At 44.8% G+C, this 17170-nt stretch overlaps 1 protein-coding gene across 1 annotated transcript in view; it reads left to right on the top strand.

Moving 5' to 3' along the window:
- The window catches only part of LOC126354390 (proton-coupled folate transporter), a 202344-nt gene that overhangs the window by 97082 nt on the left and 88092 nt on the right, over window positions 1–17170 (top strand). Inside the window, exon 3 of the mRNA XM_050003993.1 lies at window positions 1228–1402. Within this exon, the coding sequence (XP_049859950.1) occupies window positions 1228–1402 (175 nt within the window). The remainder of the gene's footprint in view (window positions 1–1227; window positions 1403–17170) is intronic.

Raw genomic sequence — 17170 nt, 5'->3', positions numbered from 1 at the left:
CCTAAGTATACTCTCAGAAGTTGGTATTTCACTGGCAAGTTGAAGGAACCATATTGGATGAATCTTCCCACACACAATCCAGTATCATCTTCTCGAAGTTTACTGTGTGAGAGTTTCATTTTGAAAATTTCGGCCAGCTCTGTTTGGAACAATTTAGTTTCTCGTAAGTTTCCATACATGGTGATAAATTTCTTTCAATATGGATAACACATAGTGTGGATCTTTCTTCTGTACATGATTGCGGCTTCGGTGTACAATATTTCTGCTGATTCACACATTAAATGCGTCATCTTAGCCAACCACTCAAGATCTGTTATTAGTAGTATACTCCAACGTGAAGTTTGTACATTACTTTGCAAGACAGCGCCAGAACGTCAATGCGGTAGGCTATTGTTTACCCAACTTGCACCCCAGGTGGAACCGTAGTCCAGAGTGTGTATGTTATTCTGAGGAAGGACAGGAATACAACAATCAGTCGCAATCCCACTGGTTTTTATAATTTTTGCTTATCCAGTTTTCAGCTATAAATAGCCATCTTCAATGCAAATGCTCTGAAGACAGCTATTTGCAGCTGCAATCTGGACATACAAGAGTGATAACTCACTCAAAAGCACTGAAGATGGCCATTTATTGCTGAAATCTGAATGTGCAAGAGCAAAGCCGGTTCTGGGCGCTTCAGTATGGAACTGCGCGGCCGCTACGGTCGCAGGTTCGAATCCTTCCTCAGGTGTGGATGTGTGTGATGTCCTTTGGTTGGTTAGGTTTAAGTAGCTCTACGTTCCAGGGGACTGATGACCATAGCTCTTAAGTCCCTTAGTGGTCAGAGCCCAAAAAAAAAAAAAAAAGGTTGGGATTGCAACTGATTGCTGTATTCCTATCGTTCCTTATCAGCAACTCTTTCTTGCGAAACTAAGCAGTTTCCAAAGCTCGCCACACCTATTTCTCAGTCTGGATTTCGTGTCGCTTGAAATATTCATTCCTTACCTTTAGTTTCTTATCTCAGAGCACTTAGCTGAGGAACCTCTATCGTCTGTATAATTCTGACCCTAAAGGTTTGGCATGCCTTGTCACTTGATGAGTAACCAGATATCTGCACAAGTGTGCACACGTGAACAATGTCACTTTGCGTTGGGCGTCCAGTCTTGCTCGCAACTGGGAGCAGTTTTCAGAGCCCTCTCATCACAGTGGAAGTCCTGACCTGATGCTTTTCGCCGTGGCTGTGTGCAGGTGGTGGTGTCGACGTTCTTCCAGTGGAACCAGATCGTGTCGCACGCGCCGCCCATCCTGATGGCAACGCTGCTGGGCGCCTGGAGCGACCGCCACGGCCGCAAGGGCCCGCTGCTGCTGGGGCTGGTCGGCAAGCTTCTCTACTCGGCCGCACTCGTCCTCAACGCTTCGCAAGGTCAGCCAACAGCACAACGCCATCTGCAGTCTCGTTGACTGATGCTTTCCCTTGTGTACGCTCTTTCTACAGAGGCCGTACTGATTGCTTTGATAGAAACCTCTTTCCAGGTCGTATATGACGGCAGCTGAGTTGAGATCTTCTTCGGTTATTAGTCGAGTCATGGCGCCGTGTTGTCGCAACGTTTCGGTGAGCTTGCTACTCGTTATCTCCAGGCGAACTGTCGGGTTCATATCTAAGTCGTTCCTCTAAAGCCTCTGGAGCACAGAATCGCGCGCCGAGTGCCGGATGGGTGGACCAATCGCATGCCTCCTGAAGAAATATCGCGGCCAGTGGTGGGGATGGAGGTCAGTACTGAGGCGGTGGTGCTGATGGGGTTCTGGTGCCGAATCGTGGTGCTGCCCGTGTATTCAAGGAAGTCGGCAGGCTAGATAGGCAGCACCACGACTCAACGCCCGGACCCCGAACATCCCATAGGAGCGAGGGGACACTTCACCACAGGCCAGTACATGTCTTAAACAGGCCCGAAGTTAGCCCACTCGTTAAAGGCCAGTCAGCAGTCCTCCAGTGGCTATAGAGGAATGAACTGGACATGCAGGTGATGCTTCGCTGGAATATTTATATATAATTGTATGGTGTCTACAGAGGTAATCATTTTCTTACAGTCAGATATAAAACATGTTTGTCATTTATGTACTAAGAATTATATATATATATATATATATATATATATATATATATATATATATATATATATATATAAGGGTCACTTAGAGAGTAATGCATTACAATTTTTTCTTCAACAATTTTTTATTGAACATAATGAGAATTATACACACGAAAGAATGGTGTTTTATCTACACACCTTCCTCCAGTGCAAAACAAAGGCCCGCATACCCTGTCAGTATCAGTCCTTGTCCTGGTGGTGGAGTCAGCGCTTCACTGTTTGAATCACTTCCTCATCGTCCTCAAAATGTCTTCCACTAATAGCATCCTTTAATGGCCCAAACAAGTGGAAGTCCGAGGGGTCTAGTTCAGGGCTGTCAGGTGGGCCCGCTGCAAATCGCGGAGCTCCGCCAAACCGCCTTCTGGTGACCTCACCCTCCGTGCCCAGCGACTAACTGTACTTCTCTCGACAGCAGATGCTCCGTAGTCTTTGCAGAAGTGTCAGGCCTTCAGCCGTGATCACAGTGGCATTTTTTTTTTACATTATCTGTATTCCCCCCCATGAACCATGGACCTTGCCGTTGGTGGGGAGGCTTGCATGCCTCAGCGATACAGATAGCCGTACCGTAGGTGCAACCACAACGGAGGGATATCTGTTGAGAGGCCAGACGAACGTGTGGTTCCTGAAAAGGAGCAGCAGCCTTTTCAGTAGTTGCAGGGGCAATAGTTTGGATGATTGACTGATCTGGCCTTGTAACGTTAATCAAAACGGCCTTGCTGTGCTGGTACTGCGAACGGCTGAAAGCAAGGGGAAACTACGGTCGTAATTTTTCCTGAGGGCATGCAGCTTTACTGTATTGGATAAATGATGATGGCGTCCTCTTGGGTAAAATATTACGGAGGTAAAATAGTCCCCCATTCGGATCTCCGGGCGGGGACTACTCAAGAGGATGTCGTTATCAGGAGAAAGAAAACTGGCGTTCTACGAATCGGAGCGTGGAATGTCAGATCCCTTAATCGGGCAGGTAGGTTAGAAAATTTAAAAAGGGAAATGGATAGGTTAAAGTTAGATATAGTGGGAATTGTGAAGTTCGGTGGCAGGAGGAACAAGACTTTTGGTCAGGTGACTACAGGGTTATAAACACAAAATCAGATAGGGGTAATGTAGGAGTAGGTTTATAATGAATAGGAAAATAGGAATGCGGGTAAGCTACTACAAACACCATAGTGAACGCATTATTGTGGTCAAGATAGATACCAAGCCCACACCTACTACAGTAGTACAAGTTTATATGCCAACTAGCTCTGCAGATGACGAAGAAATTGAAGAAATGTATGATCAAATAAAAGAAATTATTCAGATAGTGAAGGGTGACGAAAATTTAATAGTCATTCGTGACTGGAATTCGGTTGTAGGAAAAGGGAGAGAAGGAAACGTAGTAGGTGAATATGGATTGGGGGAGAGAAATGAAAGAGGAAGCCGTCTGGTAGAATTTTGCACAGAGCACAACTTAATCATAGTTAACACTTGGTTCAAGAATCATGAAAGAAGGTTGTATACATGGAAGAAGCCTGGAGATACTAAAAGGTATCAGATAGATTATATAATGGTAAGACGGAGATTTAGGAACCAAGTTTTAAATTGTAAGACATTTCCAGGGGCAGATGTGGACTCTCACCACAATCTATTGGTTATGACCTATAGATTAAAACTGAAGAAACTGCAAAAAGGTGGGAATTTAAGGAGATGGGACCTGGATAAACTGAAAGAACAAGAGGTTGTACAGAGTTTCAGGGAGAGCATAAGGGAACTATTGACAGGAATAGGGGGAAAGAAATACAGTAGAAGGAGAAGTAGTGAAGGCAGCGGAGATAAAAAGACGAGGGCTAGTAGAAATCCTAGGGTAAAAGAAGAAATATTAAATTTAATTGATGAAAGGAGAAAATATAAAAGTGCAGTAAATGAAGCAGGCAAAAAGGAATACAAACGTCTCAAAAATGAGATGGACACGAAGAGCAAAATGGCTAAGCAGGGATGGCTAGAGGACAAATGTAAGGATGTAGAGGCTTATCTCACTAGGTGTAAGATAGATGCTGCCTACAGGAAAATTAAAGAGACCTTTGGAGATAAGAGTACCACTTGTATGAACATCAAGAGCTCAGATGGAAACCCAGTTCTAAGCAAAGAACGGAAAGCAGAAGGTGGAAGGAGTATATAGAGGCTCTATACAAGGGCGATGTACTTGAGGCCAATATTATGGAAATGGAAGAGGATGTAGATCAAGATGAAATGGGAGATACGATACTGCGTGAAGAGTTTGACAGAGCATTGAAAGACCTGAGTCGAAACAAGGCCCCCGGAGTAGACAACATTCCATTAGAACTACTGACGGCCTTGGGAGAGCCAGTCCTGACAATACTCTACCATCTGGTGAGCAAGGTGTATGAGACAGGCGAAATACCCTCAGACTTCAAGAAGAATATAATAATTCCAATCCCAAAGAAAGCAGGTGTTGACATCGAGCACATGCGATGTGATGGGATGAAAAGTGACTCGTGTGAAACATCATCCAGCAAGTCTTGCAGAACTATGTGAACAAGTCGAGCAGACGTGGCGTAACGATCCAGGACAATATTCGCCATCTTTATGATCCATAGGATGGCAAGTCAGTGCCTGCATTGCCACGTGCAGAGGCTACACCATGTACTGCTATGGGGGTTTTAACATGGGTCTGTACAACGTACCTCAGAACCGCTTGTGTTGTTATCTGTAAATGTAGCCATTTCGTATACGCCTTATGCATTACTGAAGAAATAAATCTTGAGTGAAATGAAAACCTCTAAACGATTGAACTAATTTCTTCAATCACTATATAACCATGTCGGAATCGTGCAATGTTGCGTATATGTTGCAGCAACCCCCACAAACGAACACTTTTTGATCACCCCTTATGAAATATAAAGAATACTTAATGGCGATTTCAGTATTTAAACATAAATTAAAATTAGTTTTTATATAGTACTTAATTTTTTAGTGTGTGTCTTTTGCAGTGGTTTGTCCAGTGAGATCAGGCATTCAGTTGTTTGAGTCGTTGCTGCTAGTACATTGTCCCACATCCCGCGTCCCTTGGAATTTCCTGTGTGTGTGACTCCGTCGCTATGTGTTGTGATGTTTGTTCTGAAGCGCCACAGTGGTATTGAAGATTTTCAGCCATTTACCACTGAAAGAACATAGCTTCTGTTCAGGCGGCTCCATTATCTGCGAGGCAAACTTGGTAGTGGTTTCGTTGGATCTGTTTAGTTGTGTTTCGGGAAGGATGCCCATTTTGATCTGCATTATTCTTTCAGTCATAGGTGGGTGGAGTGTGGTTCAAGAGAGGTTTCCTAGATTGACCCCCAGTACTGGGCAAGGAACTCAGTGTATTATTTATTGGCAGATCTTTGGAGGAATAGACACGGCTGAACTTGCTCCACCCTTAAGTCATCTGCAGTCGTCGCATAAGGCGAGGAGGAGTAGCACCCGGGAGAACATTTAGCCATGATAGAGAAGCAGTTTTTCTAATCAAGCTATTTCTAATTTACAATCTTTTTGTGCGATTTCGAGGTGCTTTTTACAGGTGAGGGAGTGATCCCTCATGAATATAATGGACGAGGAAGATATACATCGGGGTGCTGTGGGAACATTACGTTAGGTCTCTGCTGCCGAGAAGGTTTCATCTATGAAATTCGCCGAGAAAACATGCATTCCTACATGCAGTTGAATTAATCGTAGTTCTACATAATTGTGATTCCCAAGAATAAAAGACGAAAGGGGAAACACTTTGTGCACTAGTGTAACTCCTCCCGCGCCCCCTCCCGCCCCGTTTTCCTTTTCCAGTTGTGAATGATACGTGGGCAGGACGACTGTCGTTGACCTCAGATCTCTCTGATTTTACGCCCATGGTCTTTTCGCGACATTTATATAGGGGGACTCTTGTAGGACAGTACGCTCTCAGAAGTTCAAATAGTAAAGCACGCCATCATGTGCAGAGACTCCTGTAGCGTCTGCTAGTGGAGTTTGGTGAGCATCACCATGACGCTTTCACGCTTTCAAACCAACCTGTGATGGGATGCACGGCTCTCTTTTATTTTCTCTATTCCTCTTCCAACACTATCTCGTAGATACCCCAGAATAAAGAGTGGTCCTCAAGTACCAGTCGAAACATAATTTCATTAGCTACCTCCTTCATGGTTGGACTGCACTACCTGAGCATTTGTGCAATAAATTCATCACCATTTACACGAGGTTGACTAAGAAAGCAAAATTTAAAAAAAAAATGAATTATTTGTCAGGGATATGTAATACAAAACTGAATCGCCGTTCAACCTAATGTACTCAGCGTCCACTGCAACTTGCTTGAAAAGCACCTCGATCCACAAAGGAAAAAGTCCGTGCTGAATAAGGAAAAAAATGTTGTTTGAGATTCAGGACGACTACCTTCACAGGGTGTGGCATACGTCTTCATCATAACGACCGTTATTGCCCCCTCAGTTGTTCTTGACAAGCCCAAACATTTTATAACTTCTCTGGAGATGGTCTAAGATGCGGAAGATGTGTTACCTGTGACTATCGCAACTGTCGCACACGCCACGTGTTCTTTTGTTTCATCAGAACACTGCAGGTACAATGTAATAGCTTCCATGTATGTCCACGTCTGCTTACATATTCCACAGGCCGCCATACAGTGCATGATGAAGGCTGTGTCGTACCACCCCTTGGCATTCCGTGTAATGTCACCATATGTAGGCGAGTTATTCGGACACCTAGTACTGGTAGGAAATGAATTCACTTGAGCGGTTGATCGCTAGCTGGCGGGACGAGGGCAGAAAAGCGACCCGTACTGCCCTGCCCACTCAGGATAAGGCCAAACAGTGCTTTTGCGGAAAAGGGTAAAACTTAGTGCAGTGAATTTGGACGATGGTCGCTCGCTTACTCGAAGAACAGACGGTGCACTAGAAGTGGCAGACTGTAAGACAGTCTGAAGTATGGCTACTTACAGCTCCGGGAAATTTTATAATAAATGTCAGTTAAATAATACAACTTTCAAAGCAGAAGAAATAAAAAATCGGGAACAACATGGACAGAAGAAAGGAAGAGACTTCATGGGGAGAAAATGAGGGAATACTGGAAAAATAGGAAACAACAACAAAGGGAGAAGAGGAACTCAAGTTGTTAACGTGATCCTAGTTGGTCAATAAGATTTTACAAAATATAAAACCAGCAAATCTAAATGCGGCTGTGATCTCAGAAAAATGACGCACATCCAATGAAATAATTTCAATAACTTAAAAATTAGAGAAGTTAATGTCGTACACTAACTAAATATTTGCTGAAGAAACGTACAACTGACAACTTTTAAACGCTTCAGATGACAGCATTGCACTATAGCTGTCTGTCCTGAAAGCTATACGTCTGTATTTATTTTATTTATTAATTTATTGTCTTTTATATCTGATTCGTTGTGTCAATTTTTCCTGAACATCGTATCGTCCACAATAACACAGCAATTCAATGCTGCATGAATAGCTCATATCTTTTCATACTTGTGGAGTTAGTAAGGTAAAGGTTACTACTTTGCCAACAACTTTATTAAAATATGACTGCAGTTTATAAAAGAAATCAGTGTAATTTAAACGCGGACAGTCGCATTTATTAGCTGATACCGCTACTGAAAAGAGTGCCAAAAGATGCGTCTATCAAGGAAACATAAATAATAGCATAAACAGTTTTTAACAACATTTTGTTATCATTTAACGTGAACACACTTGCGTAAAAGTTCTGGCGTATTTACTTATGAAAAAATCTTTTATTTATAGTTATTGTGAATGATCTGAGTGTGGCAATGTTTGTAGCATTTCTTTAATTAATTATTGTTTTAATGTATTGGTTAAGTGCGGAAAGTTGTCAGCTTCAGTCAAAATCATGTCTGTAGAACACAAGAATGATGTAATTTTGGCGTGAATGGCCTTCTTCCAATAAGAGTTACAATGGCGGAAAACCACTGGAGTCAAGTGAAGGGAGGCAATTTTTGAATGGTGCACTCAGTGGAGCGATTCTGGACATTTTTGCACCGCTTCTGGAGGAAGGCAGATCTTCTTGTAGGATAGTGCAATATTCGATCGTGTGGGTGATTGATTTTCGGTCGTGTATGTGATTGATTTTTAATGCTGAATAGCCACTACAAGATTTTTAACTTTTGGTTTTTGGGCACTTTACGTTGAGATCTGATGGAAGGCAAACCTATATGTGGTAACGTGTGATTCAGTCGTGTCGGCGACAGATTCTGGGCGGTGAATGGCAGCTACAGTACTTTAACTTTGGCTCTAATTTTCGCGAGGTCAGAATGTGCTACTATGCAGAAACTTACCTTTCCTGCTTGCATTACAGAATTGAGAATAGATAGAGTATGAATTCCTACTCGTTACCTGTCATTTGTTAACTTATTAATCGTCATGCTAAATTCTGAATTATTTTGAGTTGGCGAATATACACTCCTGGAAATTGAAATAAGAACACAGTGAATTCATTGTCCCAGGAAGGGGAAACTTTATTGACACATTCCTGGGGTCAGATACATCACATGATCACACTGACAGAACCACAGGCACATAGACACAGGCAACAGAGCATGCACAATGTCGACACTAGTACAGTGTATATCCACCTTTCGCAGCAATGCAGGCTGCTATTCTCCCATGGAGACGATCGTAGAGATGCTGGATGTAGTCCTGTGGAACGGCTTGCCATGCCATTTCCACCTGGCGCCTCAGATGGACCAGCGTTCGTGCTGGACGTGCAGACCTCGTGAGACGACGCTTCATCCAGTCCCAAACATGCTCAATGGGGGACAGATCCGGAGATCTTGCTGGCCAGGGTAGTTGACTTACACCTTCTAGAGCACATTGGGTGGCACGGGATACATGCGGACGTGCATTGTCCTGTTGGAACAGCAAGTTCCCTTCCGGTCTAGGAATGGGAGAACGATGGGTTCGATGACGGTTTGGATGTACCGTGCACTATTCAGTGTCCCCTCGACGATCACCAGAGGTGTACGGCCAGTGTAGGAGATCGCTCCCCACACCATGATGCCGGGTGTTGGCCCTGTGTGCCTCGGTCGTATGCAGTCCTGATTGTGGCGCTCACCTGCACGGCGCCAAACACGCATACGACCATCATTGGCACCAAGGCAGAAGCGACTCTCATCGCTGAAGACGACACGTCTCTATTCGTCCCTCCATTCACTCCTGTCGCGACACCACTGGAGGCGGGCTGCACGATGTTGGGGCGTGAGCGGAAGACGGCCTGACGGTGTGCGGGACCGTAGCCCAGCTTCATGGAGACGGTTGCGAATGGTCCTCGCCGATACCCCAGGAGCAACAGTGTCCCTAATTTGCTGGGAAGTGGCGGTGTGGTCCCCTATGGCACTGCGTAGGATCCTACGGTCTTGGCGTGCATCCGTGCCTCGCTGCGGTCCGGTCCCAGGTCGACGGGCACGTGCACCTTCCGCCGACCACTGGCGACAACATCGATGTACTGTGGAGACCTCACGCCCCACCTGTTGAGCAATTCGGCGGTACGTCCACCCGGCCTCCCGCATGCCCACTATACGCCCTCGCTCAAAGTCCGTCAGCTGCACATACGGTTCACGTCCACGCTGTCGCGGCATGCTACCAGTGTTAAAGACTGCGATGGAGCTCCGTATGCCACGGCAAACTGGCTGACACTGACGGCGGCGGTGCACAAATGGTGCGCAGCTAGCGCCATTCGGCGGCCAACACCGCGGTTCCTGGTGTGTCCGCTGTGCCGTGCGTGTGATCATTGCTTGCACAGCCCTCTCGCAGTGTCCGGATCAAGTATGGTGGGTCTGACACACCGGTGTCAATGTGTTCTTTTTTCCATTTCCAGGAGTGTATATTGTGATCACAGAATGGCATTAGTTTTTTCGCGTGACGTGTATTTGGCTCGAGGATTTCACTACCATTCTCGTAATCCTCTCAACGCAACTTAACTTCATTTCACAACTATATTCTTCTCTCAATGCTATAACTGTTATAACTTATATATGACCACTTTCCATTTTATTATTCAACATAATTGTCTCATGTCATCTACATCGATTACTAACGTTAGAATAGAAACCTTTTAGTTAATACTTTAAATTGTCTTTATTTAATATGTGTTATTATTATCTTATTTCATTAATTCGTCATTCTAGCCATTGCATAGAATGATTGGCTTCAGGATCACAGCTTCAGTTTACTATTTGCAGGGAGTTTGCAACTGAGCATGAAAGCAGACATGTGCAGCTCGATCCTAGGTCATTATCGAACTATTCGTTTTAAACAAAGCCATGCACGGCACAGTTAACTAAATTGTGAGCAAACATCAGGTAAAGTCGCAATTGTCTTGCTAGTATGGTACGGTCGCTAGAGAGTCTGCTACTAAGCAGAATATGTATTAGGTAACGTCGCACTGGGTCGGTTGTAAATGGAGCAAGGGAAAGCGAATGTCTAGATTCTTGCGTTCAAGCATATCGCCTTTTACAAGTTAATGTAACTCTTACCTGTTAAAGAAGAGTTTCACGTGTCGACCTTGTATTTGGATGCACTCATCTCTGCGAAGAGGAACCAGTTCTTTGAGACACTTCGAGTTCATGTTGCAAATGTTGACAAGACTGTACAATTCACTGCTCCACCTCTGCAACCTCACCAACGGGAATGCTGTCCACATTGAGAAAACCCCGGCGGCAGTGTACATACACACGGCATAAAAGAGCGGTGCTTTGGCGAAGCTGTCATTTGTATTCACGTGATTTATGTGAAAAGGTTTCCGACGAAATTATGGACGCGCGAGAGGAATCAACAGACTTTCAACACGGAATGGTAATTGGAGCTAGACGCATGGCACATTACATTTCGGAAATCGTTAGGGAAAGCAATACTCCGAGATTCACAGTGTTACGAGTGTGCCGAGAATACCAAACTTCAAACGTTACCTCTCACCGTGGACAATGCAGTGGCCGATGGCTCTCACTTAAAGACCGATATCAGCGACATTTGTGTAGAACTGTCAGTGTTAACAGACAAGTAGTAATGCGTGAAATAACCGCCAGTGTGGGACGTACGACGAACGCATCCGTTCGGACAGTGCGGCGAAATTTGGCGTTAAAGGCCTATAGCAGCAGCGGACCGATGCGAGTGCCTTTGCTAACAGCACGACTTCGCCTGCTGTGCCTCTCCTGGGCTCGTGACCATATCGATTGGACGTGGACGACTGGAAAACTGTGACGCGGTCAGATGACTCGCATTTGCACCTGGTAAGAGCTGATGGTAGGGATCGCGTGTGGTGCAGACCCTAGGAAGCCATTGACCCAAGTTGTCAACATGGGACTGTGAAAGCTGGTAGTAGCTCTATAATGGTGTGGGCTGTGTTTACATGCAATGGACTGAGTCCTCTGGTCCATCTGAACCGATCATTGACTGGAAATATGTTGGGCTACTTGGACACCATTTGCAGGCAACAATGATGGATTTTTTATGGATGGCAATGCGCTATGTCACTGGGCCACAACAGTTCGCAATTGACTTGAAGAACATTCCGGACAGTTTCAGTGAATGATCTGGCCAAACAGATCACCCGGCGTGAATCCCATCGAACATTCATGGTACATAATCAAGAGATCAGTTCGTGCAGAAAATCCTGCACTGGCAACACTGTCGCAATTACGGACGGCTATAGAAGCAGCAAAGCTCAGTATATCTGCAGGTGGCTTCCAACGACTTGTTGAGCACGTGCTATGTCGAGTTGCTGCAAAAGGAGGTCCGACACGATGTTAGAAGCTAATCCACGACTTTTTCTCATTTTTGTACATTTGTAGTAACTATGACATTGTTTTATAAGGGAATCAGTGATGGCCTGCAACTGAACGTTCGTAATTTTCTCACAAACAGCTTATTAATGGGCCCACATATAGCGAAATGTTTTTGCTTCTGTTATCATACATGTTGTGTACGATTTCGTATATAGCAGTAAGGAGATGTGGAGTACAGAGTGATGCAGCAACTTTGTCGCAGGAAAGCTGGACGGGGACGAACAGAAATATTAGTGAACAGATTAACACGGTAAACAGAAGATTTACTTAACTCGTATTTCTCCAAGCATACGAAGAATCATTACAAATAATGCAGCCAGAAACAGAGTCCAGCTCATACGATAGCCACAAGGATGAGGCTCACTGCACTAAAGCGCGAAGAGTGGAGTCAGAGCCGCGATTAGGCGTCAATTGCGCAGTATCACGTAAGAAGAAGCTCTAAGTGCGAGTGGGGATGTCTGGCTGCCGCCGCCATACTACACACATCAAAAAAAGTTTTGCATCACCCCGGTTCCCAGAAATCCTGAAAATAGACGTTGACTGTGGCTGTTATATCGGAGATGTCACTAAACCCGTCCAAAGACGTAAACAACCATGCATGAGCAGCGCCTGCTAGACGGAGGGGGTCCGACAGCCGATCAGTTCCAGTCATTCCACCAGGAAGGAGGTGCACGGCTCGTGTTGTCTGTAGTTCAACCATGCCTAGACGGTCAATATCGCGGTTCGATCGCGTCCGCATTGTTAGTTTGTGCCAGAAAGGGCTCTCAACAAAGGAAGTGTCCAGGCGTCTCGGAGTGAACCAAAGCGATGTTCTTCGGACATGGAGGAGATACAGAGAGACAGGAACTGTCAATGATATTCCTCACTCAGGCCGCCCAAGGGCTACTACTGCAGTGGATGACGGCTTCCTACGGATTATGGCTCGGAGGAACCCTGACAGCAACGCCACCATGTTCAATAAGGCTTTTCGTGCAGCCACAGGACGTGTTACGAGTCAAACTGTGCGTAATAGGCTGCATGATGCACAACTTCACTCCTGACCTTCATGGCGAGGTCCATCTTTGTAACCACTACACCATGCAGCGCGGTACAGATGGGCCCAACAACATGCCAAATCGACCGTTCAGGATTTGCATCACGTTCTCTTCACCGATGAGTGTCGCATATGCCTTCAACCAGACAATCGTTGGTGCCGTGTTTGGAGGCAACCCGGTCAGGCTGAACGCCTTAGACACACTGTCCAGCTGATGCAGTAAGATGGAGGTTCCCTGCTGCTTTGGGATGGCATTATGTGGGGCCGGCTACGCCACTGGTGGTCATGGAATGCTGTACGATACGTGATTGCCATCCTCCGACCGATAGTGCAACCACATCGGCAGCATACTGGCGAGGCGTTCGTCTTCATGGACGACAATAATTCGCTCCCCATCGTGCACACCTTGTGAATGTCTTCCTCCAAGATGACGGCATTGCTCGACTGGAGTGGCCAGCATGTTGTCCAGACATGAATCCTTTCGAAGATGCCTGGGATAGATCGAAAAGAGCTGTTTATGGATGACGTGACCCACCAACCACGCTGAAGGATCTACGCCGAATTGCCATTCAGGAGTGGGACAATCTGGACCAACAGTGCCTTGATGAACTTGTTGATAGTATGCCACGAGTAATACAGGCATGCATCATTGCCAGAGGACGTGCTACTGGGTATTTAAGGTAACAGTGTGTACAGAAATCTGGACCACGACCTCTGAAGGTCTCGCTGTCTGGTAGTACAACATACAATGTGTTCTTCCCACGAGCATTAAGAAGGGCAGAAATGATGTTTATGTTGACCTCTATTCCAATTTTCTGTACAGGTCCATCTCTCCGAACCGAGGTGATGCAAAAATTTTTGATGTGTGTGTATTACAGTGGCAGAGATCGCACGAAGTCCAGAGCAGCAGGAGGTGTGGCTTAGTGGGCGCGCACCATTGGGTCCGCCAGATCCTGCACGACCACTATCGACGTCTGACGCAAACTTGCAATTCCGTTGTCAACTCTGACGCCCTAGCGTGATATCGATACATGATACCACAGCATGTTTCTGTTGCATGCTTTCACTTGTGTCAGTTTTCACTGTTACCAATGATTTACCTGCATATACGATGACTTCTCCTTAGGTATAATCTGCGCTGATTGTCGAAGCGCCATACATTATTTCATCAAAAGATCAGGACACTCCTCTCTAATGTGGATGGACCTTCCATCATAAAAGGAGGCGGAGAGTATCCTATCAACAGAAAGGCAGTAGCAGTAGAATGAGTCGGTCAGGAGTGACTTCAGATGTGGACTCGTGATTGTATTTCACTATAGTAACAAAACCATCAGGGTCATTTCAACCTTTCTAAAGCTTCGCAAGTCGTCTGCCGTGATTGCGAAGTGGAAACGCGCAGGAAAAACCTGAGGAAAACCAAGACCAAGGGAACTCATACAGGCCTGCCCATGGACAGGAACCTTCGATCGGTGTGGAGGATGGTTGTAAAATTGCACAAAATCTGCAGAAGGAATCACCTGTAAGTACCGAAGTGCTACCAGCAGACCAGCTACCACAATGGCTGCCTGTAGGGAGTTTAAAACAATGGGGTACAATGATCGAGCAGGTTGAACAGAAACGGCACCCGACAGTGTGTGACTGTAAATGAATGATTTGTAGTGACGGATCACATTATATCTCGAGACAATCTGACGAAGGGCTTCGTGTTTGGCGAAGTCCTGCAGAACTTTACCTGCCATCATGTGTAATGCCAACAGTGAAGTACAGAGGAAGGGGATTTATGGTGTGAGACTGTTTTTCGTGGTTAGGCGTGGCCCTGTACTGCGGGGAAGAAAACGCTAAAAGTGGAGGGATAGGAACACATTTTATAACATTGTGTAGGCCTACAACATACAGTAGAGGAACAGTTTAGAGATGATAATTTTTTTATGCAGCGTGACAAAACACTATTAGTATAGCAGCATATGTCGGACAATGATGATCTATGGACAGTACCATTCCTGATATGGACTGAATCCAGTGGAACACCTTTTTAATGAATGAGAACGTCTACTGCGCTCCAGAACACAGTGTCCAGCGTCTTTAGATTTCTCTGGTTTATCTTCTTCAGGATGAATGGGCTCCCATCCCTCCACAGACATTCAGACATATCAGTGGATGTGTACACAGTGGAATTCAACCTGTCATAGGGTGAAGAGTGGATACACGCAACACTAATGTTCAGTGATAGATATGTCCTGATAGTTATGCTCGGACAGTGGACATTGCCTGCGAGAAATTGCATTACAATGCGATTATTGTATGCTAATGGCTCAAAATTTCACAAAGCTATCGGTAGTGCTTGTATGGATGCATCATATATGGTAGATCACTTGCGTGCGATAGGCAAAGGCCCTGGGTTCGGCTCCCAGTCCAGCTCATAGTTTTAATCTGCCAGAAAATTTCATATCAGCACACATTCCGCTGCAGACCTGCAATTATTCTTGGAGGCTCTCCAAATAAGGAGATAAAGTGTCAGGAGTAACTATTGTGATTATGTTGGACTCTGGGTCTCTATCATGGCTGCTATAAAAAATGGAAGGTAGAACTTAAAGCGTAATCTAATAACCGTTATGTCTTCTGTATTTTGAGAGATGCAAAGATACTAACTTATTGGTATTTTTATGGGTGAAGGCACATATCAGGATTCAAGGTAATGAGATGTCTGACCAGTTAGTACAACTGGCGATGCGTGATAATAAATACCCATACTCTCGGTTCTGTGTCACTTTTAAAATAAAAATTCAAGGAGAGGAAGACAGAAATAACAAGGCAAATACACAGCTTAGAAGGACGGCGCTGTGGGTAAAACTATGATCTGTCTCACACGTTTCCATGACTGGGAACCAGGAACGATTTTGTGAACTAGTTAAGGCAAACTGACACGTCACTGAAAGGAAAAACGTGCGTTTCTCTCACCAGAAACTCAACGTTATTTCACAAATGATCGCAAGGTTTGTATATTAAAATTCATATGATCTTGGGTAACACATTCGTTAACTATGCACAAATCAGCAATTAAGATTTGGTATATTTGTGTGCCCTTCCTGCACCAAAGAACTAGTTACTTCTGTTTGACCCTCATTCGGCTCTGTGACGGGTCGGTTGTGAGGGGAACGGTTCTGTATCCATCAGGTGTATCTAGTGATTTGTCACGTACACCGTGCAGCTCCAAAACTATCTACAGAGGAGGTAAATTCACATAAAACGCGCCAGGCAGGATGAAGGTACCCTGAAAGACTAATAAGGGTATCCACTTACCGTGAAAATTATTTCTAAGGGAGGCAGTTGCTGACAGGTCCATTATAGAACCGTCATTTTAATAACTCATTGTTGTAAAATGACACGAATTACTTACAGAAGCGTGGAAGAAATGGTAGAGCCGACTTGAGGAAAATCATTTTCCGTTCCGGAGAAATTTAGGAACACGCGAGACAATGCTGATTCCATGCTACAACCCAGTCTCATTCCCTTCTCAACCACAATTTCCCTTTAATGCCCCTAGACTCATGTAACTGCCTTCTGCTTTCTGTAAAAGTTGTAAAAAGCCTTTCGCTCACTGTATTTTACCCTGCTACCTTCAGAATATCAAAGAGAGTATTCCAGTCAACATTGTCGAAAGCTTTCTTTGGCTCTACAAGTGCTACAAACGTGAATTCACCTTTCTTTAACCTATCTTTTAAGGTAATCGTAGGATGAGTATTTCCCCGCGTGTTCCTCCATTTCCCCGGACTCCAAACTGATCTTCTCTGAGGTCGGCTTCTACCAGTTTTTCCATGCTTCTGTAAATAATCAGTGTTAGTATTTCGCAACTATGACTTATTAAACTGATGTTTCGGTAATTTTCGCACCTGTCAGCAACTATTTCGCTTGGAATTGGAATTATTACATTCTACTTGAAGTATGAGTATATTTCACCAGTCTCATACGTCTTGGACATCAGATGGAAGAGTTTTGTCATGGCTGGCTCTCCCAAGGTTATCAGTAATTCTGAAGGAATATCATCTACTCCCGGAGTCTTGTTGTGATTCAGAGCACTGTCAAATTCTTCTCGACGTATCATATCTCCCGTCCCATCTTTATCTACGTCCACCTCTCTTTATCTCTTTGTCTTCAAGC

The sequence above is a fragment of the Schistocerca gregaria genome, chromosome 3 (assembly GCF_023897955.1).
Source record: "Schistocerca gregaria isolate iqSchGreg1 chromosome 3, iqSchGreg1.2, whole genome shotgun sequence".
Taxonomy (NCBI): Eukaryota; Metazoa; Arthropoda; class Insecta; order Orthoptera; family Acrididae; genus Schistocerca; species Schistocerca gregaria.
The sequence above is the reverse complement of the archived record's forward strand: the minus strand, read 5'-3'. Positions and strand labels throughout refer to the sequence as shown.